The sequence below is a fragment of the Seriola aureovittata genome, chromosome 7 (assembly GCF_021018895.1).
Source record: "Seriola aureovittata isolate HTS-2021-v1 ecotype China chromosome 7, ASM2101889v1, whole genome shotgun sequence".
Classification (NCBI taxonomy): domain Eukaryota; kingdom Metazoa; phylum Chordata; class Actinopteri; order Carangiformes; family Carangidae; genus Seriola; species Seriola aureovittata.
Window position 1 is genome coordinate 4,672,584 of NC_079370.1, and position 24,384 is coordinate 4,696,967.

The 24,384-nt window shown below is 42.4% G+C and overlaps 4 protein-coding genes across 11 annotated transcripts in view; 2 read left to right on the forward strand and 2 right to left on the reverse strand.

Annotated features, from left to right (window-relative positions):
• bcan (brevican) overlaps positions 1-1,425 on the reverse strand; it is a 36,664-nt gene extending 35,239 nt beyond the window's left edge. For 2 of the 5 annotated variants that reach the window (XM_056380385.1, XM_056380381.1), the window contains exon 1: positions 1,197-1,415. In XM_056380385.1, coding sequence (XP_056236360.1) covers positions 1,197-1,207 — 11 coding nt within the window. In that variant the 5' untranslated portion in view covers positions 1,208-1,415. Of the gene's footprint in view, positions 1-1,196 lie in introns of all 5 variants that reach the window. The other 3 variants (XM_056380384.1, XM_056380382.1, XM_056380383.1) reach the window with 3 other exon arrangements.
• Positions 1,426-6,444: 5,019 nt separating this feature from the next.
• isg20l2 (interferon stimulated exonuclease gene 20-like 2) lies at positions 6,445-11,617 on the reverse strand. Of its 2 annotated transcripts, none has more exons than XM_056380678.1 (4): positions 11,534-11,617; positions 8,808-9,639; positions 7,689-7,889; positions 6,445-7,379 (listed from the first exon to the last, which is right to left on the reverse strand). In XM_056380678.1, the coding sequence occupies exons 2-4, from the start codon at positions 9,549-9,551 to the stop codon at positions 7,266-7,268; spliced, it is 1,059 nt and encodes a 352-aa protein (XP_056236653.1). In that variant the 5' UTR covers positions 9,552-9,639; positions 11,534-11,617; the 3' UTR covers positions 6,445-7,265. The 2 variants fall into 2 exon arrangements, with proteins under 2 accessions (XP_056236653.1, XP_056236652.1); XM_056380677.1 differs by lacking the exon at positions 11,534-11,617 and adding an exon at positions 10,555-10,631.
• Positions 11,211-16,381, forward strand: mettl25b (methyltransferase like 25B). Of its 2 annotated transcripts, none has more exons than XM_056380675.1 (8): positions 11,211-11,579; positions 12,419-12,537; positions 12,673-12,889; positions 12,989-13,051; positions 13,360-13,497; positions 14,661-15,487; positions 15,580-15,764; positions 15,848-16,381. In XM_056380675.1, the coding sequence occupies exons 1-8, from the start codon at positions 11,442-11,444 to the stop codon at positions 15,931-15,933; spliced, it is 1,773 nt and encodes a 590-aa protein (XP_056236650.1). In that variant the 5' UTR covers positions 11,211-11,441; the 3' UTR covers positions 15,934-16,381. The 2 variants fall into 2 exon arrangements, with proteins under 2 accessions (XP_056236650.1, XP_056236651.1); XM_056380676.1 differs by lacking the exon at positions 11,211-11,579 and adding an exon at positions 11,761-12,172.
• A 706-nt stretch (positions 16,382-17,087) lies between these two features.
• On the forward strand, positions 17,088-23,495 carry LOC130172187 (uncharacterized). Of its 2 annotated transcripts, none has more exons than XM_056380674.1 (11): positions 17,088-17,740; positions 17,923-18,288; positions 18,783-19,148; positions 19,371-19,724; positions 19,836-19,853; positions 20,492-20,555; positions 20,662-20,705; positions 20,857-21,007; positions 21,108-21,221; positions 21,647-21,714; positions 22,601-23,495. In XM_056380674.1, exons 1-11 carry the CDS (start codon positions 17,345-17,347, stop codon positions 22,622-22,624), a joined length of 1,965 nt encoding a protein of 654 aa, XP_056236649.1. In that variant the 5' UTR covers positions 17,088-17,344; the 3' UTR covers positions 22,625-23,495. The 2 variants fall into 2 exon arrangements, with proteins under 2 accessions (XP_056236649.1, XP_056236648.1); XM_056380673.1 differs by having other exon boundaries at positions 17,090-17,740; positions 20,489-20,555.
• Positions 23,496-24,384: the final 889 nt, after the last annotated feature.

Consider the following 24,384-nt stretch of genomic DNA (forward strand, 5'->3'; position numbering starts at 1 on the left):
AAACAGCAATAAGGTTTTATGGTATTTTGTTTTTATGTCACATTGTAATTGTACTAACAGTCTAACGTGTTTCATCATGACCTGACTGACCGTGAGCTCGTTTACCTTCGTTATTGTGTCATCAAAACCTTCCTATTCAGACTCATCGTTTTAATGTGACGCTCAAGACGTTCTCAGAAAATCTTTTCTGCAGAACCAGTCGTTCACAACCAGTTCCCACGTGCTTCAGTGCAACAGCAACTAAGAACATTTAACTAAGTCCTGCACTAACTTACAGTTTTGAGGTCCTTGGTTATTTTAAGTTAACGTCACGTCAGAGGGAAATCTACAACACGCTCGGACACCTGGACAATTCAAGACGATGATCTCAAACTTTTTCAGCTCAGTATTGAGTATAGAGTATTGTCTTCTTTTAATTTTTAACTCTGCTAATGAGAGGAACTTAATTGATCTTAAAGGCTTAAATAAATAAACGAGAAATGAAAAATTTCATACTTTTTTTTATCTGAAACCTGTAGATATTGTGTAGAACAACTTAAAAATATGATGCATTATTATAACTTAACTCACCCACAGCAGTTAATCAGCTCCATCTTGATCAGCTACAACATTAAAATGCTGCTTACACACTGATGCACTATTAATAAAAACCCAGTGCAATGATATAAATGTTTATTTAACAATATAAAACTCTGAAAGGAGCCTTTCTGCACAATGTGCACTTTAACTTTTCACCCATATGAACATTCCTCTGTACTTTTACTTTGAATACAGGACTTTTACACTCATTGAAATGTATTAGTATTAGAACATACATTATATTGAAATGTATTAGTACATACATTATATTTTACATGGTGGTATCACCACTTTGATCCCAGTGTTGCTCTCTGCTGTGGAAACATGCAGTGATGCTGCAGCAGGTGACAACTGATACTGTTACTTTATATATATATATATATATATATACGCGGAGCCTCAATTTCACGTATTTCTTTTTATGTATGAATCATAAATTGAAACCACTAACATGGCAGACGATGCAAAATCAATAAACGTTGATCAAAGTAAAGGCAGGTTATTGATAAGGACGCACACTGACAGTGAAGATACGAGCTAAATGAATAAAATATAACACGGAAATCATTCATTAAGAATCAGGGTTTTCTCTAATAAATGAAACGGATGTAACTTACTTCATTTTCATCCGGCTCAACTCCCGCTCTCGGCTCTCTGAAGTTGTCCCTCGTGTCTGCGCGGAGCCTCCGGACAGGTGCGGGTCTGTTTTTCCTCCGGGAGCCGTGGAACCGACCGGTCCTCGATCAGCGACACAGGGGCTCAGGCTCTGACTTGTGTCCGTCCCGACCGCCGAGGAGAGAGGAGGTGAAGAGAGGAGGAACTGGGATGAAGGCAGTGTTAAGAGCCCCTACACCTCCCCACCACCACCACCACTCCTCCTCCTCCTCCTCCTCCTCCTCCTGCCTGGAACATCATAATCCCTGATGAGGTAAAGGACACACAGAGGGGTGAACAAGTGAGGAATAAGGAGGGTGGTTATTAATTATCTCTGAATTATCTGTCAGTAAATGAAGAGCTAAGATGGCCGCAACCTCAAACAGAGGTCCCCAAACTTGTATCATTAAATACGTGGAGATGTGTTGTGCTTTGCCCTTCAACTGCCCTATTTTAGCCAAACAATAAATCACTATTAAAGCTGCAATAACTGACTTTTTAATGGCCACCAGGGGGCAGAGGAGATCCACAACAAGATGAATAGACCAGATGAATTATAAAGTGTGAGATGTCGCCTCTCTTGGACGAGCGCCGCAGGGATGCAGGTGTTTCTGTAGGCTAACCCGGATGTTTGCATCACCCTGGCTCCCTCAACAAAAAGCCAATGGGATGTTTTAACACTGGCTTTTGGATTACTGCAAAAAACAAAAGTTTATGATACTGACAACACTTTGACGTTTCATCACTTTATGATGTTTGAAGCCTAAATACAATCGCCAGAAGTAACTAGAGTCACCTCCTAACGGTCGTATCCCTCCGCCACTCAGACTAGTTCCTGGTTACATCCCTGTTTATCCAGAGTCACGTAAAATATTCACCATTTGTGTGAACTTTTGTCATAATTGCTGAGTGAAGTCTTGAGTAATGGCTGAAAAGTGTTCTGCGACCTTTGACCTTTGACCACCAAAATCTAACCAGTTCGCCTTTGAGTGCAAATGAACGTTGGTGCCAAATTTAAAGGGATTCCCTTGAGGAGTTCTTGAGCTATTGTGTTCACAAGGCCAAAATCATATTTTGTGAGGTCACCATGAAATTGACCTCTGACCCTTGACCTTTAGCCACTAGGCCATTCAGTTCGTCCTTGAGTCCAAGTGACTGTTTTACCAAATTTGAAGCAATTCCCTCAATGCGTTAGATATTGCGTTCACGAGGCCAAAACCATATTTTATGAGGTCACCACGACCTTGACCTTTGACCTTTGACCACCAAAATCTAATCAGTTCATCCTTGAGTCCACATGAATGTTTGTGCCAAATTCAAAGAAGCTCCATCGAGGCGTTACTGAGGTATCGTGTCCACGAAAACGGGACGGACGGACGAACAACCTGAAAACAACATGGCTCCAGCTCTGACTTTCGCCGGTGCGGAGGAATAATAAAAATCTTGATTAGTGGACCTTTAAATTATAAATCAATCTATGCGCTCTATGAATCTTACAGTAGGGCTGTAATCGAGAACAGCTTTAACTCAGACTCAAGACGGTGGGAAACTAATTTGGTCAAACAAGATGAATCTACCGACGGGTCCCTGAATGCCCCGTGGAAATGACGCAACACCATAAACCATGAGGCAGAATTCGAGTTATGGCCCATTCAACGCTTGTTCGCTGAATTTTGTTATGCATTTTTAAATTGTCCTGAAACTTCATAAATCACAACTGAGACTTCTACCCCGACGGTTTAAGACCCTCCGTGCTGCTGAACCTGCAGCCGACCCTCCCTCAGCTCAGTGTACGACTGTATGTGTAAGGTTAACTAGCAATCTGCAAAATGGACAAATTCCTTATGGCTTGGCAGTGGGTAATAAAAACCGAATTATGCACATGTGGCTGATGTGGGGCCGTGACTAATGTGTGCGGTGTGTGATGTTGTGATGTGTGTGTGTGTGTGTGTGGGAAGGGTAATCTGCAGAGTCGAGCTCCCAATAACTTGACCCAGGGGGTAATAAAATCCATAAAATCCATATTGTGTTGCCTAATGAGGCCAACGGCGCTCTTTCAAGTATTTCAAGGCCTGATTAATACAGCAGGTGAACACTTAATCTTCTTTAACTTCAAATGTCGACAGTAATATTTAAATCAATAATGCAGAATTACAATTAAGAAAGGGAAAATTAAAAAAAAAAGAAAGAAAGAAGGATCAAGCGAGTCAAAAGATGTTTCTCATTTTATAACCTGAGATGTGAAGGAGAAAGTTTTGTTTTTAACATATTAAACACAACACAGCCACAGAAGAAAATCCAAAGCCTCTTTTGGTTTTTAAGCTCTGGCTTTCACTTATGGAGCTAATAACAAGGAATAAAATCAAATTATTCACATTATTGCCCATGCACAAGGAGATTAAGGAGGGATAAAGAGTATGGGATAATCTAGACTAGGGAATGGATTAAATCACATGTTACTTTGCAGTATTTTTGCTCAACCTTGTCTCTAACCCTGAAGCCCAGGGTTCCTGTAAAGGTGAGTGATGGCTGAAGGCCTCCGGGTGCTTCAGATGAAGTGTGTCCGATTGTGTAACAGCAACTTTGGAGTTTTTGTTTGAGAATTTTATGTAACCGACTATCTGACAATCGTGTCGGCTTAACTGCAGCAACTAACCAGGTGTGCAGAGTCCATTCAAGGAGAGACTGACCTGGAGTCTGTGCCGTTTGTATGAATTATTGCATCCATGTACGCGTCATGTACGGCCTTTAAAAACAATAAACAGGCGACAATGCAATCACACGACCCGACTGATTAAACATACTGAAACGTGAAACATGAAATCTACGAGATCATTCAATATCAGCGTGAAAATTCTGTGAAATCTTATCAATTAACCACCGTTATCCTTGTATAACATGTACAACACAGTGGACCACACACACCAAAACCTGACAAACTCACCATGTGCATTATTCCTTATCTGCACTTATTTCTTGACATATTTCAATATATTTTTATGTCTATTTGTACACACCACTTCTGGAACTTTGTGATGTCACAACAAAGCAGTCACCAAGCCCCGCCCACCTGGACCCACCATTCAAACCTTTACAGGATTTGGTTTCTCGGAGTGTTTTAACCTGAAATCTGCTATATTTTTATTGGATCACTCAGAAAACAGTCAGCCAATCAGAAGAGAGGCTCAGAGCCTCCTCTCTTCTGATTGGCTCACTGATCTGTCGTTACTAGAGCTCCAGAGAGAAGCCTGAGAGAGGAGATGTAAAACTGCACTGAGATGGTTTTTATATCTTCTGATGGATCAACACTTCAAATAAAACACAGAAGAAGAAAATATGGCAGTTTAAAGGCTCAATACTGAGGGTAAATGAGAAAAATGTTCATTTATAATTTGGGTGAACTGATCCTTTAAGCATTCAGTAGTGAACAGAGGGAAGAAGCTGCAAATCCAGTAGATTTAAAGCCTTTCTTCACTCGCTCTCTCCTTGTTAAAAAAGGCTTTTAATTATCAGCGAATTCCACTTTTCAACTGGTTCCAGATTTCTACTGTGCGGTTTTTTTCCCCGTCTTCTATTGAGAACCTGAAAACACTGTGGAGCTCACAGCTCAAGAATTTCCAGCACAGGAGACTCGGCTGCCTCCTGTGCCAGCTACTTAGACTGTGACCATCGGATGCTTTGGCATCCTCTGGTGTGACACTGTGGGTTTCAGCCGCCTGTTTGGTCCGCGGACAAAGAGCAGACACAGGACTTGTCTTTACCTCATTCTGCAAACTCTGGCAGGATACTGTTGAATTCATATCTTCTCTAACAAAGACCGAGGCTGCACAGATGCTCACTAATCTCACACTAACACCTCCTTCAAAAAGTACTTGACACTTCCAGTCGTACCTGATTTAAACCCAGAACGTGCTGTAGTGTTGCCTGTGAGGTTTGGTCCCTCTTTAATCAGCTTCTCTCTGCCAGCAGCTGTGTCGGCTCTGGCTTTTTTCAGGCAGGATGGCATGCTGTATAATTAATGTGCTGGTGTTGAATTCACGGCGGGGACACAGTGCTGATTTGCTCACCTTTAAGGACAAACACTTTGCCAGAGGAGACGGAAAGTGGAGCAGTGTGAGACTCTGGGAGAAACGTTGTGTTTACACCAAGTGTGCAAGACGACCGCCGGTGTCAGGCCTGAAAGGAGCAGAGCTGCTGAATCAGCTGATGAGCTCTGCGGAGAGAGAGAGGCCGGTCATGGAGAGAGCGGCAAATTAACACCAGACGAGTCCCGGTGGCTGTTTGTCCAATCAAACGTTTGATCCTGGTCTGCTCTGTCAAAAGAATGGTGAAAGTTTTGAGACATTGTAAATGTGGCAGGTGGAGAAAAGATCCCACACTGATCTAAGGCCTTACAGAGGGCGGTATATTAAAAACTCTGACACGAGATCTGAGTGTCAGTATTGATACAAAAACATAACCAAGAGGGAAGATTTTAATGTCGACAGGATGGTGATATGTGTCTGTTGGTCCAGACTGAAATATCTCAACTACAGGACGCATTGTGTTTTTAATTATGTTGTTTACAGACATTCATGTATCTTAATGTCTGACAAACAACAATAATTAGAGTTAGAAAAAATGATTTGAATTTTAAAGTTGTCACAAGAAGAAATAACATGTTGTTTTTGGATTTCTGATTGAAGACAATTCTTTGTATTTGACTTGAGTTCTACTGATAGTGACTCTGGTATTCTCAGTAGAAATCATCGATAGATCATAGATCATCTAATCATTAAAATGAGGATTAGATGACGAAACTATCTTCATTGATCACTTCACTCAGCTGAGACAGTCAGACATAATCCAACCTTCAACCAACATCTCAGATGATTTCCTGACATATATCTCATGATAAACTGTTTTGTTATTAATTCAACTTTATGTTGCTGTTGAACTTTGCTGCATGTAAACACTGAAATGTGTTTGTTAACATTAAAACTACCTCTCAGTAAAATGAACTGGTGACTGAGTTTACTGTCCTGCTCTGACAAGATTCAAGAAGACGACACGTATTAGTAGTAGTGGATTTAGGATTTAGAAAAAGTTAAATGCTTCCTGTTTTATTTCCTGTCAAATCAGACTCAGTGTGCGTTTCAGCACCGGTTGAACTCCGAGCTCACGGTCCTGTGTCTGATGTTCGTTACAGTAATTATTGTAAAATCTCAAAAATCGATGTGGTAATGATTTATTGATATGAAACACCAAGCACCAGAGCACCGTGCTGAATGTACAGTAGGAAACTGACCTGATCGGACTTTGCATAGGAAACTGGTCTCTCAACGTAAACACTCGCATAAAACAGAAGAGCTGATTCACCGCCGCCGACTGAACAGAGGTCAGACAAACAAGACGACACTGGTTCCATCAGCCACTGTGACAAACAGTCTGTGACAGGAGGACGATGGTTAATGGTAAATGGAATTGCACTTGTACAGCACTTCTCTAGTCTTACTGACCACTCAAAGCGCTTTACAATCCTCGCCACATGGAGACGATCAGGGCTGTAGTCACCACTGAGGTCACGTCCGTCACCACGTCTACGAACTTTCAGTTTACGACTCTGGGTTGAATGTTGTCCTGGAACAGCTGAACTCACGGATCTGATCAGAAGCAATTACCTTGTGGAAGCTTTTTTTGTTTTAATGATGTACTTTTGTTCCCAGAGTGAATACATGACTGCCCCCCAGTGGCAGGAGCACCGTTTAAACACAAGGCAAACCCTGAGGAAGAAAGGACCTGTTGAAAGTGAAGGTGACAGCAAAGTGTGTGACCCAGCAGTTATTCATGTTGTTCTGCTCCCATCATAATCTTAGAGTTGTAGCGTTCAGGCAGCTGGTAGAAGCGAATCCAGTTCTCTGGAGGTTCAGGTTCAGTTCTCCGGGTTGATCCTGTGACCTTACAGCGAGTCCGTCAGTTCAAACCACATACCTGCCACACCAATCGTTCATTTAAGATCACTTTATTTTCACGTTGTCTCTGAGGACATGGCACTATCTGGCCTGCTGTTTGGAGGCGAGCCACCTCTCCCACTCCTCCTCCACCACCTTGTAAAGCTCCATCGTGGCCTTGGCATCCTCCACAGAAGAGTGACCCCTCTTTCCGGTCTGAGGACACAAGAGAGGCCGAGTTCAGCATCATGTTGGAGACATTTTTAAATCATGATGAAGGTTCAGCTTTGATTCTTATCACTCTAGAGGGCGACTTTAAGCTGCATTTCTTTTCTCGATCATGTTATTTAATGTGTTACAGTGTTACAGACGGCTTTCTGTCATTCAGACAAAGGTGTCTGGTAAAAAACTGTCTGTTAAGACAGGAAAGGATAAAGACTGCACCAGGTGATTTAAATGCACATTAACGTATTGAAATCTTTAAAGACTGACACTGACAGCTGGCACCGTAGAATTCCCTCCTACCTGGATGTCACGGTTGAAAATGGCTTTGGTGAGTCTCTTCAGCGAGGCGCACTCGTTCTCAGCGAAGCCGGCCTTCTGGTTGAGCAGAGGGATTCTGGACGTGTCTCTGGTCAAGGCCGTTGGGTGAGTGTAACTCAGGACCTTGAAGTCATTGTGGACGGCGTGGCCAATCACCACCTTCCCATTAAGCAGCCTCAGTATCTGCCAACAGAGGAGACACACACACACTCGTTAGGTTTATACAAACTTATCCTGAACTACAATTAATAAGAGGAAAAATTTACATGAATGCAACTAGTTTTGAGCGTAAATGTGTTCAAGAGTTCAGCTGAGGTTTTAAGGACAACTGCTATTGGACTGTGACAGGTGGATGTTAAATATATTTTTTATTTGATGTATTTGCTAAATATTTTAAAGACAGTTTCACATTGAGTAGCGGACAATAGTGAGAGGCATCTATGAAGCTCAAACACCATCATGCCAGCCTAGCCCTCATGCTTTGTTACTTGATGCAGCTCAAGTCTGAATAAAACATGATGAAGTTTGTCCCACAGGACAAAAACAGAGATGCAAGGTTAAACAGAAACTGGAGGACAAACCGAGAAAACAACAGTACCAGGAGAGACACACACACTGCTGATTTACATGAATGACACACACACACGTTTTTCTTCGTGGAGCTGCAGGGTCGATCTGATGTGGAGCTACACCTAAATGTTGTTTTCATTATCGGTTAATGTGCTGATCATTCTTTTAATGAAGCACTTAATTGCCTGGTCACTATTGTTGTGTTTGCTGTAGTCGTCCTGGTTGTTGTTTGACAGCTCATCTAGAGCTGAAACAATTAGTTGATTAATAAGTTAGTCAAAAACACAAAATGAATTAGCAATTGTTTTGATAACTGGTTAAATGCGTAAGTATTTTGTTGAATGAAGATGCAAAATGTTGCAGCTTCTCAATTGTGAAAATTTGTGACAATAAATTGCAGATCTGCTGGATAAATCAAGCCATTACACCGGGTCCTCTGGGAATGTAATGGGTAAGAGAACCACCGACAACCCCTGAACGCACCACCTCCTGAGAAGTGGCCAAATATAGCTTCACAAGCTCATCTCTCACCTCCTTCCGGGCCTCGGAGTACGGCGTGGCCTTGATGAGATCGCTGCGACGGATGCCGCTCCAGCGGGTGCGGTAGTCGGTGATAGGCAAGGGGGGGTTGATGAACTTATCGTAGACCACATCTCCATCGTAGGACACTATGCTGCAGCGTGCGAGCTGGCTGATGCGCCCTTTTGGTCCGGCGCCCACCATCTCACAGTCAAAAGCGAGGTACTTGGTGGGGTTTGCTGCTGGCGTGGCGGTAGGTTTACAGCTGCTGGATGCTGAGGGGCCCGGGGTGGGGGCAGCTGCTGGTTTTTTGTTCACAGGTTCCTTTGGCTTTTCGTGGCTTCCTTTGCTGCTCACAGTTACGGTACAGGAGGGGAGGCTGCGTGTGAAAGACGCTGAAGGCCTGAAGGAGTGAGAAGCACCTTGTGGGAGAGGTAAACGTTCGTTTTGTGTGGAGGTGGGAGGCGGTGGATGATTTGAGCACGCTCCGTTGTGGCGTGGAGTCTGGTTGTGTCTGGACCGACTCCTGTGCCTGTACCGGTTCTGTCTCTCTTTACCTTCCACGTATCCTCTTTGCTCAAAGTTTTCTCCCCGAGGCCTCTTGTTCTTCCTTTTTCTCTTTCCCACTGCAGTTCCCCCCTGCGCTGCATCACCAGAAGAGTACACGTTGATCGTAATGGTCGACATGGTTGTGGTCACAGCTACGCAGAAATTGCAATTAAGTTTTCTCCATGCGCATTCACACACAGCAATCATGCAGATATTCTTGTTTTGAGGTCCTCAACACGTATTTGTTCTTTGTAGTCTGGTTAAAATCAGCTGAAACCAGAATAAATGGAACCTCCTGCAAAACAAACACAAACATAACGTTATCAAACCCTGTCTTGTCTTTGTAGGACCACAACTAACATTTATTTTCAATATCAATTATTCTGTTAACTATGTTTTTGATTAATTGATTGGTGTATGAAATGTCAAAAAAATTCCAATCATAACTTCCCACTGCCCAAGGTGACGTCTACAAATGTCTTATTTTGTCCAATATCAAAAGATATTAAGTTTTTTATGGTATATGACAAAGAAGCACCATGTGAGAAGCTGAACCCTGAGAAATTGTAGCATTTATTTTGATTATTTCAGCTTTGTAAGTAATTAAGTAAAGTTGATTTGTACAGCACCATTCACAGATACAAAGTGCTTTACATCTATAAAAAAGTACAAAATATCCAAACACAGACAAAGAAATAGGACAATAAAAAGCAATACAACAAATAAAGTGCAGTAGAATAAATTTCATTCATTCATCAGCAGTCAAAATAGTTGCAGGTTATTTTTTTGTTGATCAATAACATGGGAGTTCCTATAGTTTAAATATGTGGTTTTCATTATTTTGTTTGACCTGGAACAACACATTCACATTAGCTTCGTTTTACACACAGCTGTGCCGGTTAATTACAGGATACTGACAAGTGCATGAACCCACATGCGTAATACACAATTAATATCGTAATAAGCTTGTGAGTTAAAAAAAAATCTAAACTTCGATTTACACTGATATTTCTAAATTTGCTTTCGAGTTAAACGTTAGCTAACGGTTGTCAACGTTAGCTAGCCGTCGGTTGGTTCCCAGTGGCGGGAAGTGACTGTCCGTTAACGGAAAATTCGGTTCAGAGAGCTCGTGAACGTCAGCAGGTTTGATAACGATAGTTTCCCTAATAGGAAATCTCTGAAAATAACTTTGTTAAAGGTAAAACCAGACCTGCAGCTGCACACCGTGTAGACCGCACGCTTCCTGCTCGTTCCTCAAAACAAAGCAACGTCATCCGGGTCATGCTGCCTTCGGGGACAGTCTGATATATCAGCACAAACAATTTTGAATTTTATTTAGTGGGACGCCTCTATATCAATAACGTTTATTGGTGAATATAACATTAAAACCTACATAATCAACAAGTGAGTAATAACTCCAAAAAAACATAATCTTGACTGTGACGTTTTCTTGTACTTTAATGATGTGTTATTCGCAGTATTTTTTATTTAACTTGGACGACATTTAATCCATAAAGTAAATGATCTGCAAGCAAACCGCCATTTATGTCTTTGATTATTAAAATGAACTAAGAAGATATATGGAAACTGTTCACAAATGGCAAGCGACTAAAAGCCAAAACAACAATTCGTACATATAAAAATAACATCTTAATGCTACAATACCCCGGAATTTTTTCTATGAATAATTTATTTATTTTTAAATATACAGTATTTATTTTACTTTGCGTACCTTTTCTATTAATGCATGTTTGTCTACATACTGAGAAGTTTTTTATTTTATTTTCATTTTTAATAATAATAATCCTTAATAATTCAAAAATCCCTAAAACAGCTAGCTGGTTAGATTTACGGGGAGCACTTGAACGCCTCGGCATCCTACATGTGGAAGTTGACAGTTAGCTGCAGTGGCTAAAGGCTAAATGCAACAACCATTAATGAAATTTAAAAAAAAAAAAACAAACATACATTTTAAAGAGCTCGATTTTAAGAGCGAGTTAGTAACTGTCTGTGTATTTTAGGAGTACTTCCGTCTCACCGGGAAAAATAACGTCGCATTAACAAACATAAGTAGCATTAGCTCGCCTGTTAAGTCCCATGTCAGTTGAGCTAACAGCAGCACAAGATGTGGAGATGTTTACACCGAGTCTATCATCACAACAACAGAGAGAGCTGGCGGAAAGACTCACCACCTTTCTGTCTCAGTTCAGCCACTTATCCGACTCCTTCATAATCGTGCGTATCAATAACTGATCCTGCTGTGACTGTTGAAAGCTTTTCCCAGTTGAATATCACAGTGAATGAATGTTTTGTTTTGAAACAAAGATTTTAAAACTTAAAACAGTAACCGCCACGACGACCTCAGTCTCCTTGACAACGACGCATTTACGTTATTGCATTAATTTCATATTTGATTTTGCACATTTGGAGCTAGCTGTCAGATGTGTATTCAAGCTTTCATCCCACCCAGCTCAGTTTCATCTGTGTGTAATTTCATTATTATGTGGCCCTATCATATACAAGCCTGGTTGTAACACCTTTATTATTTGTTTATATTGAGCTCACATGGTGCATTTTCCTAAATAAAGTTTTTTTTCTTCAGATCACAGAACCTCAGAACCCAGGTAGAACCCAGATAACATAATAAACCTGCTTCCACGGCCCGAATCTGGCCCATATACGACATGATTATCAAATGCTACTTCCACATCTGGACCAATTGTGGTGCACACAGAAAATCTTCCAGCTCTCAGTTAAAAACCAGAGGGTAACAGCTGGAAACCACCCAGATGGGGAAGTATATGGGCCAGACTCGGCCGAGGAGCCAGGTACATGTTGGGCCAGAAGTTTAATTTTGCTTTTTTGTTGGTTTCAGAGTTTGTGTAAAATATAGTGAAGCTGCTATCTGTTGTATATTGTGGAACAAAAAGAGGCACAGCATTAAATGTTTCCCAAAGGGACACAAGCTACTATTTGAAAAGGAAAAAATCTTTATGCACATTTAGATAGATGGGTTCATATGCACTCAGTTTGTAGTTTGTCTGGTAACAGTTCTGTGTGTTATTCCTCTACAGGAGTTCTTCACTGAGGATCTGTGGCACACGTTACCCAGCAGCTGGCAGCCCGTGCTGCAGGACCTGTCGTATCCACAGATTGCGGACCTTTTGCTGGACGCTACGCATGGAGACAGGAAGTACAACTGGACTGTAGTCAGGCCCTTTATAAATGAAAACATGAGCACAAGATAAGAAACTGAAGCACAGAAAAGCAAAAGGTTAATACACAAAAGATGATAATAAAGAAGAGATGTTAAACTTTGTCGTTGCAGATATCCCTCCGTGTGGCCTCTGTCTCTGTTGGCTTTCCGTGCCACAGCTCATGCTCTGGCTTTTCCCAGAGAGTGCGGGCGGGAGCAGGGCCGGACACCCGGCTCCGTGAAGCCCGAGGAGTTCCAGGAGAACCAGAGCCAGAGCTCGCTGCTGGGCCACATCTTCAGGAAACACGTCAAACCCAAGAAACAGCACGAGATCCGCAAGCTGGGGATGGTACAGGGCTGTTTATTTACTCCTTAACTTAAACTTGAACTTGTTCCTCTGTTAATAATATTTTAATTGGTTTCTTTTTTTTTTTTTTTAAATCCTCAGCTGGTAAAACAACTGTGTGACCAGACTGACTGCAGCAGAGTGGTGGATGTCGGCTCTGGACAGGTATTAATGAAACAAGATAAATCCCTCGATTGCATTCAGTGCCAATGCTTTTTAAAATGATAAATGATCTGCAATATCTTTGTTAAAGACTGAGGTTATGGCAAATAAATTACGTTAAATAACTAAAACACTTGTTTAAGGTTAAAAGATACAGCTAAGACTGTGCTATTTTCTTTTAATTGTCAACAAATCCTGCAAAAATATGTCATTTCCTTGCAGTTTATCAAATTTTATTCAGATAGGAGGAAATAGTGGATTTGTTTGGGACTATTTTTAGCAAGACGTGTCCACCACTCTTTCACAAACAGGGTCACCTGACTCGTTTCCTGTCCTTTGGGCTTGGACTGACTGTGACCGCTATTGAGGCTGATCACACCCTGGTTGCCGTGGCGTCCAGGTTTGACGGACAGTTACTGTGGGCTCTGGAGAAGGAAAAGCAGAAAAAGGTTGGTGCTTCGCTGAACTTGTTACACACGTATTAGTCCACTGAGAAAGAGCAAAGAGCATTAAACTGTCTGAACCACTTTATATTCCTCACTGAAATGTTCCTGAAGCCAAACAGTGAAGATGTTTGCAGTATGGCCTCTTGACAATGAACCAGATATAGGTAGTATATCTCCACACCCTGCCACTAAAGCAACAGGAACAAGTTTATACCTGTTTCTAAAGGGGTTGTCTAAAGGAAAATCAAAAACTGAAGTAAATGTTGTTTTTTAATGATTTCTGTTGAGACACAACGGATTCTAAATTAAACCTGATTTGAGAAGAACTGATGTACCTAGAAATAAAAATATAGCGTCCTATCTCCTTGAAAGTTAAAAGTTGATGTCTAACTGTGGAAGAGGATTAGAGGATGTATTTGATCTTGCAGTAGCTGATTTGTGGCCACTTGGGGGCAGCAGACAGGCCGTAAACACAACATGTCTGCACAAGATGATATGGTGAACTCCATAGCAAACAGATGATCTGATGAATTTAAGTCCAATATTCAGTCTCCTGTTTGTTCTCTACCGACTCCAGAGTGAAACACCTGGATCTTTAGCTGCTACATGCTCCACTGTGTTTCCCCAGCTCTGTGTGCTGTTTGCTGCTGAGCAGGAAGTGGACACTGACAGTGGGTTTATCAGAGCCGTTTCTCTGAGAACAGCTGCTTCCTGCTGCTGCTGGAGACAACGCTATGAGATCAGTACTTAAACCAAAACCAGCAACAGTTGCGAGCCATTAAAGCGACAGACTGGTTTTCATATAAACTAAACTAGTAGCAAACTGAAAGATGAAAATCTGACCTGCAGAGTCAGATAAGTATTTACAGGTTTGTTATTAGTTTGTCAAAATCTACAGTGGCCGTCAGGTAACATGAAAACACTGTTTCTGCTCCCTATGTAGATATAAAGGGCTCATTCTAAGCTTAAAACACAATGATTCTTAGTTTCAGGTGATTTTACACTAATGAAAACATAGTTATGAATATTATACTTCATGTCTGACATTAGATCCACCTGAATCCTACACACTGGTCCTTTAAAGTGGGACTTCTCATTTTGCCCCCCTGTTATAGATGCAACAAACCATCAACATGAATCTTAACAAACTTCTTTTATCGTCCTAGAACTGCTCGTTCCAGCTCCCAACATCACAGTCCTTTCCCCGCCATGTGGCCGGATGGGTGAACCCCAAGGCATCGTGGGAGGCTTTCATCAAGCAGCTGAGTACTGCAGATAGTTCAAGCGAAGCTCATCCAACTCCATCTGGACCCAGCAAGAAGAGACTGCGGAGCTCCGAGCATCGTCGTGGGCGTCCTCGTGAGGTCCAGACTCATGGCTCCACAGACTCTGACGGTCGATCACGGGACTCTGAATCGTCATCACAACATCAGCTGAGCGGGAGGACATCTGAGGAGCAGACGTCCTCTGGAGACTGCTGCTCCTGTCTCCAGCCTGTCTGTCCAGAGCTGGTTCATCCTGAAGAAAACAGCCTGCCAGGATATCCAGACTTCGTCCTGACCGGTCTCCACGCCTGTGGCGACCTCAGCGCCACCCTTCTCCGCCACTTCGTCAGCTGCCCGCATGTTCGCGGCATCACCTCCGTGGCGTGCTGCTACATGAAAATCACAACCAAAGAAAACCCCGCCCCTCCGGGACTGGTGGAACCTCCCGCCCTGCTGACACCGGGTCAAGAGCCGCTGCCCTCAGAGTTCGGCTACCCGATGAGCTCCTGGGTGCGAGGGCTGTCGGGACATCGGCTGTCCTATAAGGCGCGGGAGGGGGCGTGTCACGCTGTGGAGGACTATGTGCGGAGGCTCAGGGAGGAGAGCGAGCTGCTGAGGACACACTGTTACCGGGCGACGCTGGAGACGTTCATCAGGGACACGAGGCCGGATCTACGCAGGGCGGGAATCCAGACCATAAAGAAAGCTCATTTATTACCCTTCACAGAGTGAGTAACGCTGCAGCAGGTCTGAGGTGCTACCCATGTTCAAATGTTTCAAAGTAAAAGCCTCTTTTTCGTCTGTCCACATCCTCTCCCAGGTACGCCCGTCTGGGTCTGGCTCGGGTCGGCCTGCCTCCAGAGTTACCCCTGGACCCGGAGCGGGTGGAGACCATGCTGAGGCAGCAGGGCAGGGTGGTGGTGTACTTCAGCCTGGCCCTGCTGCTGGCCCCCGTGGTGGAGACGCTGGTGCTGCTGGACAGGATGATCTACCTGCAGGAGAACGGTGAGCCGGTCGACGCGGTCAAACAGATTCTAACTCTCGGTTTAATCGGGTCTGTTTTGATTCACCTGTTGATCTCTGTGCAGGTGTGGACAGTCAGCTGGTGGCTCTCTTCGACCCGAACTTTTCTCCCAGAAACTTTGTGCTGGTGGCTCTGAAGCCTCGTGAATAGAGAGGACAAAACGGGGGAAAGTCTCCAGTCAAACGGTGGAAAAAGTCACTTTTACCTCTTGAAAATGAAAGATGACTTGCCCCAAGTCTTAAGGTAGTATTGCCTCTGCCTCTAGAGATGTTAAGGAATGGACACCAAGTGAAGATGTTCTTTGCACATCATCTGAGCTGCAGACACATTTGTATAACGAATCCTTAATCCTTACTTCAGATGTTGGATGTACTGGAAATCTGAAGATACACCGTCCAAACATTTGGTTTTATTTAAATCATGCACGTCTTCATGATCACACACTTATGTATTTGAGTTTGGTTTTTATGGGATGGTTTTTTTCTGCTTACACAAACATACAGTTTGTGTTTGTGGTTTGGCTTGTTTTTGTATTTTATTGTTGTATTTTATTTTATTTTATCTGAAGCAATAAACAAAAGCAATGCTTTGAATTTCAGGAACAGAGGTTTGGCAACTTATTGCTACTGAAAGATGTTTTTTCAACTTATGTTGGAGACAGAGCTGCTCCATCCACAAATGTGATTAAAGCTCCAGTATTACCCACCTGGGGGCAAAAGAGCTCCTCAACAAGCTGCCAGACAAAAACATTATTAATATTATTACTGACACTAATAACATCTTTTTTATATGAAGGTTAAGATATTGATTCACAGTAAATATTGTGGTTTTCATGCTCATTACAGGTTTTAAACATTTTAATTTACAGAATAACAAATAACTTTATCCGTCAGATAAATGTAGTGCAGAGAGAACTGCCTGACCCAGTACTCTCTGGTAAGCATTTACTTTTTTTTTTAGGGGTCTTTGAAATACACAAGAATCTGATATGTTTTAGAAAGAAAGTCGACTTCTGTCTCGCACTTTTCTTGTCTTTTAACGTCAGCCTGCAGGAGGGAATCAGCTCACCTTCTTCATGCCTCGCGGTGGATGTGCAATCCTGGAAGTCCCAGAGTTCCAGAGAACTGGAGACGCTGATGTTTAAAAAACAAAACACACACACAACAAACCACATGTCCTGATCCTTTTAGTGCTGAAAAACTTTCCATCCAGAAGTCCTGGTTATGGTGCCAGCTTTGAGCACAACAATTCTCGCCCCCCAGGGTTACACAGAAAGCACAAAATCGCAACCAGATGTCGAGCTTCTTACACAGTCCTCGATTCCTTGCACTGTGTGTTTTGCTGCTCTGAGACCAGTTACGCTCTCACTTTGTGTGGAGCATTTTGTTGATATGTGACCTTAGAGCTGGTCTGAAATCAGTGCCTTGTTTGTAGGAACTCCATTCGTGGACTGGTACTCCACCTCCAGAGAGCGGGGCAGAGCGGCAGAGACGCACTGCTGTCAGAACCTCCAAGGGCTTTGTTCAGCAGCACAGAGCAGTTTTTGAGATTTCTGTAAACCATGAATCGTTTCGTCTTGGTGGTTTTGGGATCGCTGCTTCTCTCTCCTCAGCAGGCACACGGCGTGAGAGATGACAGGTCCAACTGCAAACCAATAACATCCACCTTTTGTCAAGGCGTGGGATACACCACCACCCTCCATCCGAGCGGCGCCTCGGGCTTCAGCCTGCAGCAGATCGGTCAGATCGTGGAGACGGCCTGTTCGCCAGGGGTCTCCACGCTCATGTGTCGCACCGCCCTGCCCGAGTGCGGCTCGGAGGACGACAGCCGCAAGAAGCCGTGCCGAGCTCTCTGCGAGAAGGTCAAGACGGACTGCGAGTCTGTCATCAAGGCCAAGCGGCTCTCCTGGCCGATGAGGCTCCGGTGTGAATCTTTACCAGAGTCCAACTGTGTGCAGGTAAGTGTGAAAGATAAGAGTTAGTTTGACAGTTTGGGAAACGAGAAGATGAAAACCAAACGTCCACTTGAGTCAACCAGAAGACCAGTGTCCCATGTAGGCACAGACAAATCCTGGTTGAATTTTCTTTGCAAAATAAAGGAAAAATGGCAGAAGATTGATTCATGTTTCTGTTCCTCCAGGGTGAAGAACCCCGTGTTCCTCCGACCTCCCCTCCGACATGTCAGACGATCACTGTCCCCCTCTGCTCAGACTTAACTTACACTGAGACTGTGCTGCCTAATATTCTAGGCCACAACTCTCAGGAGGAGGCGGCCCTGCAGATACAACGCTTCGCATCATTTGTGAAAGTGGAGTGCTCCCCTCACCTCAAGTCTTTCCTGTGCTCCGTCTTCACCCCCGAGTGTGTGGCGGGAAGAGCCCGGCCTCCCTGCAGGACGCTGTGCGAGCAGTCGCGCTCCGGCTGCGAGTCGCTGATGAACAAGTTTGCCTTGGAGTGGCCTGAAGCCCTCAAGTGTGAGGCGTTCACCACAGAGACGTGTGAACACGTGAGTCTAACATGGAGAGGACTGAGATGTTGTGCGGGTGCTCTCGGTACCGTAGCAAATCTAAAGGTGCTCTTGAAGTTGAAATGGTTACCAAGACAACAGGAAGCTGCTGTGCTTACCTCAGGCACACTCGCACAAAGGATATAGTTAAAATGCTTTTATTGTGTCAGGGCATATCAAAGTAAGAGGCTCTCTTTTAATTTAAGTTGAAGGGATTTGGCACAAACATTCACTTGGAGTCAAAGGTCAAAGGTCACTGTGACCATAACTCACAAATTCTTACGGCTAAGTATGACACAAATTAACTCAAAACATCTATGAACATAAAATGAGGTGATGAGCTTTTTATATCCAAAAGGGTCAAAGGTCAACTTCACTCTGACATCATAATGTTCTGCAAAAACATCTTTATAATGATAATCTATATTTGTCCCGCTCAGTTCCTTTTTTAAAGGCTTGTGTAACTTGACTCCACAATGTTTCTGTTCATCCAGGGTGAAGACGCCATTTTTACTCAAACACCCTTCAAAACGTGCGAGAGAATCACTGTCCCTCTCTGCAAAGACCTGCCGTACACCGAGACCGTGATGCCCAACATCCTGGGCCACAAGACTCAGGAGGACGCGAGTCTTGAAGTACATCAGTATTTCCCTCTTGTAAAGGTGGAGTGCTCCCCCCACCTCAAGTCTTTCCTGTGCTCCGTCTTCACCCCCGAGTGTGTGGCGGGAAAAGCCCGGCCTCCCTGCAGGAGGCTCTGCGAGCAGGCGCGCTCCGGCTGCGAGTCGCTGATGAACAAGTTTGGCTTTCAGTGGCCTGAATCTTTCAGGTGTGAGGCGTTCACTACGGAGTCCTGTGAACAGGTAAGTGTGATCTCTTTAAATCCAACAGAAAGACTTTTTAATGTTTAATCACATAAAGATTCACCAGAGGAAGAATCTTCAGGCGATAATAGCTTCATCATAGCTTTTTAGTTTATTAAAACAAAATGTCCTCTGTCCATTTGTCCCAAAGTTCCAGTTCGAACAGTTTTGCCACGGTCAAAGGGAGTTGGACTGACAGTGTGCACTTGTGTCTTGTTCCAGTACGGCGTGAGCAGCAGTGGGGGGATCTGTGAGCCCATCACCATCCCCATGTGTCAGGGTCTGGCCTACAACCAGACCATCATCCCCAATCTCCTGGGACACACGAGTCAAAGAGAAGCCGTGATGAAGATGTCCTTCTTCAACTCCATGGTGCAGACCTTGTGCTCGGTGGACATACGCCTCTTCCTGTGCAGGGTGTACGCCCCCCAGTGCGTGGCGGGGGAAGTGCAGCGGCCCTGCAGGTCCTTCTGCGAGAGGGCCAAACAGGGCTGCGAGAGTCTGATGACCAGCTTCGGCGTCTCCTGGCCGAATGAGCTGAACTGTAACTCGTTCCCAGAGGAAATGTGTATCTCAGTGAGTGAGAGAAGAAACTAGAAGAGTTGCGTCTGGTGAAGGACGTGAATCAATGGATATTTTATCGGTCATATCTTTACCTGACATCTTCCTTTTTTTCTTCTGTTACAGGAGGAGAGCAGGACTGAGGTATTTGGTTTTCAAAAATGTTATGTTAAAAGTTTTGTAATTTCCCGAGATATAAACATTTATATTATATTTTATATTTGTTATGTTGATAAGTAAACACCATGGCGGTGTACCATGTCGGTCTAATCACAATACAGTCCCACAGTGCAGGGGAACTGGACTCAAACTACAATACAAACCTGAATAAATTCCAAAAAAGAGAATTAAATAACAAATAATTTAAAAGTATTCTGTGGAGGTGGTTTCACAGTATTTCACTGATTAACACAAACCTTATTAGTTCACAAGAAAACTCCACAGAGCACCTTTAAGAACATAAATGACCATTATTATTATTATTATTATTACCCAATAAAAGAAACGATACAGACAAAACGTGGATCAACTGGTGTAAAAACATGGCTGCACTGCTCTACTACAGGTCAGAAACACACAGTACCTTTGATTGACATTTAAGACTCGACCAGCAGCTGGAGGTTTAGTTTCTAACTCATCTTTAGGTGCAAAGACAATGTTTCGGGAAAAAATATGTTTTTTTTTTGCCGATATTTTAGGATCATTTTGTGTGATACAGCTCTATGTAATTCAAGCCGTGATCCATTCCTCTAACTCAGCTTATTTGTTCTTGTTTCCAGCAGATGCTGAATGTTGAAACTGTTCTCGCTAAGCTGAACGCCGGTGGCTATTCTGTTCGTGGCAAATGTCAGTTTGTTTTTCCACCAGTTTTAACATCTCATCATCTGAATGATGATGTTTTTTGTTTTTTTGTTTCCATCCTCATGATCTCATTTATTTCCCCCCAATCAAGCCCTGAGTCTCAAGACTGCCCGCCTACTGCTGATTCTCATGGATGTATCCTTTCACTACTTTCACTGCTATCCTAAAAGAGGATTTTTGTTCAGTTCACTAACCAAGTAACGGATCACCAGCTGTAATCGGAGCCACAATAAAGTGTCGAGCTGTGTGTTTTCTATTCGTTAGAGCTCTTTAACAGCACGTTCAGGCAGACAACACCGGAGACCTGGATGTGTTGGAGTTCTTCAAACTGGAGCATTTTGTGGCCATCGTCAGGAGGGAGTATGTGGAGAGCTACGAGAGGAGGACTCCACCCTCCGTCCCTGAAGCCCAGTTGAAAAGGGCTCTGTCTGTCCATGGTAATATATTTCTGTCACTAATAGTACAGTGAAAACAACAAATTCCTTTTGTTTTAAATCACGCAGAAGCTTTTCGTGTCTTGTTGTCTCCGTCGTGCAGACTTCGGTGTAGATGATGAAACCTTCCGAATCCTGTGGCTGAAATACGGCTCCCGGAGTGGGATCGACTACGACGAGTATGTGGCCGTCATAACAGAACTTCAGATCCTCAAAGGTCGGTATGAGCAGGCGGAACAGCTCCTCTAGGTTCATGAATGTGGTTTCTAATTTAGCTGCAATCATTTCTGCAAATCTTATCCTCCGCCACAATTTTCCAAATGGGAAAAATATTGTCTGACGGAGAAATATGAGTGTTTCAAATTCAAGAATCTGAGCTGTAATTGTAGAACGTAAACTTCTCTGCAGGTTGTTTCAATTCACAAAATGTCCTGAAAAATACTGAGGACATGCACATTTGTGTGTCCTGTGAAAGTGTTTGTCACTGCTGCACTGACTCACTAATGTTCAAAGTGAGTGAAAGAGCGGCGTCTGATTTTTGATTAAATAACAGATTTTTCTCAAAGCGAAGTGCAGATTATTCCCCAGAGAAAGATTGATTTTAAATATATTGTACATTTTGTGTTATGTTTTTTTTCTCAGATCGTTTCAAGGCCCATCTGCTGAATTTGCCGTGTGACTGCCAAGTCGCCAGCTTCTCTTTCAAGCAGGTGAGTTTAAATGATTGTGATTATTATATTGTAAAAGAAATTCTACTTCAGGTCGCAGTGGCGTAAATGCTGTTTATTTACCTGTTTGTGAATCTACAGCACAAAAGATTTCAAGCACACTCAAAGAGATGTTATAGAAATAATACATTAAAAAACTTTGCACACACACTTCATAATCTTCACTATGATTTCAAACAGTATCTGTGTGTCCATATGTACAAAACATTCAGCAACTATAGTGGATTATTTAAGGTCATCATGTCAAATGGGCAGTAGTTGAAAATGTCTAAACTGTATTTTAAGAAAAGTTTCCAAACTCTGTATCAATTAAACTTTATTGGTTTATTGAAGTGCTCACAGACCGATACAAAAGATAAATCAAATACAGATGCTGATGCTGATAATGCAATACATAAGTAGATTTTCAAAGCAATGATAATAGTAATACAATAGAGATACACACTGTAAAAGCTGGGATTACAAAAGCTTGGGAATAATTTTCTAAAACATGAAAAACATTATAATATTGGTTATAATAAAATAACAGGATAAAATATGTGACCTGTAAATTTTTTTTTTTTAAACATTAAAACATAATTTGTCAAAGTAAATTACTTGGATTGGAAGCGGATGATTGGATGATATATAATATATGTATATAATGAATATTGAATAATATTTCAAATATGGCAAGTCCTTGTTATTTCATACATGGAAAAATAATGAAACAGTCAAAATACTATTGAATTATCCTTTAACTCTGCTTAATGAATGTTATATTATAAAGAATAAAATGAATGATGTCTATTTACATCCAGTGCTGCATGTCAAAGGTTTATTGTGTTATTGCACTTTTAATACGTTTTTTCTCTCTCTCTCTTTTCAGTTCATGAAATCGGCCATAATCTGAGGATCAAGCAGGAGCTGAGCGCAATGAACTATGACATCATAACTGTTCAGTAGCACAGAGCTGTAAGGGACTAATAGAAATGGTTATGAATCCATTTATCATCTTCATCAACAAACCATTGTTAGAGTATTAAACTATTAAAGGGACATTGAGCTTTTTCTTATTCATGCCTGAAGTTTTTGTTGGTTTTAGTTGCAAAGTGCTTCTTGTGTGTGTTTGTATTTTCAGATCAAATGTATGATCAGCCATTTTGTGACATTTTCACATCTCACATTAAAAATATTCAGTTGCAACAATCATTAAGCTTTTTCTACATATTTAACTTTCCTTTTTCTTCGGCTAAAAATCTGATGAAATTACATGTGAACATAATGGTGGCTCTAAAAAAAAAGCCAGATAGTCTATTGTAATAGTTTTTATTGCAAGAGCAGATTCACTTTAATAATTAAATAAATAAATGAAAGAAGAAATAATAAGTGCCATTAAATTTCAATTTAACATTGATTCACTGAGCATTTTATTAGGAACACCTGTGCCCCTGCTTATTAATGCAATTATCCATCCAGCCAATCGTGCCAGCAGTGCAATGTGTAAAATCCTGCAGGTACAGGTGAGGAGCTGCATTTAATGTTCAAATCAAAACATCAGAATGTGTGAAAAATGTGATCTCAGTGACTTTAACTGTGGCATGATTGTTGGTGCCATGAGGTGGCTGTGTTTAATAACTTCATACATGTTCATACTAACATGGTTACTAACATGGTTACTCTTGAGATAAAAGCATACAGTCTGTGGGTAAAAGGTTGTAATGTTGTAAATTAATTACAATAGTTAGTTAATTAAAATATGCATTAAAGGGTGTGTAAATGATCGTCACTGATACTAGATGTTGCAGACCAAAACAAATACTTCCATCTACCACAACCCCCACAACCCCCCCTCCCCTCACGGTCAGCAAGGTGTTACTAAGGATAAGTGTCACTAAACACACAACAGGTAGCACAACTGAACGAAATGAACCTGTTGACACTAGAGCCAACAAAAAAAACAAAACAATCCAGCAACAACCATTAGCTCAAGCTAGCATTGCCCTGATATGCTACAGCAATGCAGACAGTTAGCCAGCTAGCGATAGCAACATTGGCCACATTCAAAATATGGGTAATAGCAAGTCAGCTAACATTAACAAGCTACGGTTACTTACTGAAAACAGACATGTAACATTGTGTAGCTGTCAATTTACTTACATTTTGAGGAGAAGAAAAGACAGTTCAAAGTCAAGCTGGACCCTTCAGCAGCTCGTAGGATTCTCCATGTCGGTAAAGCCAGACCAGCATTAGCTACAAGGTCGGACTGGGAAAGATATTCAGCTTTGGATTGCCCGCTGGGTCTGCTGACGCACTCAAATGACACTGACGAAGCCGGTAAAGATACTGATGCAGCCAGTAAAAACTTTATAAACTTTATGGATGTTTGGAGGTCCACCAGCCACCGGGGATTTGAGCTGATAGTCAACATGGCCAGTCCAGCAGCGCTCTGGTTTCTTCAGTGGAGGAAATTCCAGTAGTCGGCTTTTACCTGAATACTGCCTACCGCACTGTGCCATCTGGCATAAGGGGCGGTGCCTGTGTGTTTATCAATGTGGGGAGGGCCAAAGGTTTAACAGGAGGGACATGCACTGAAGCTTTAGTGATGTCCCTCACTTCATTGTAATGCCTTCTCAGTCCAGTAAGATTTTCAAAAGTGCTCGTTAAACTTAC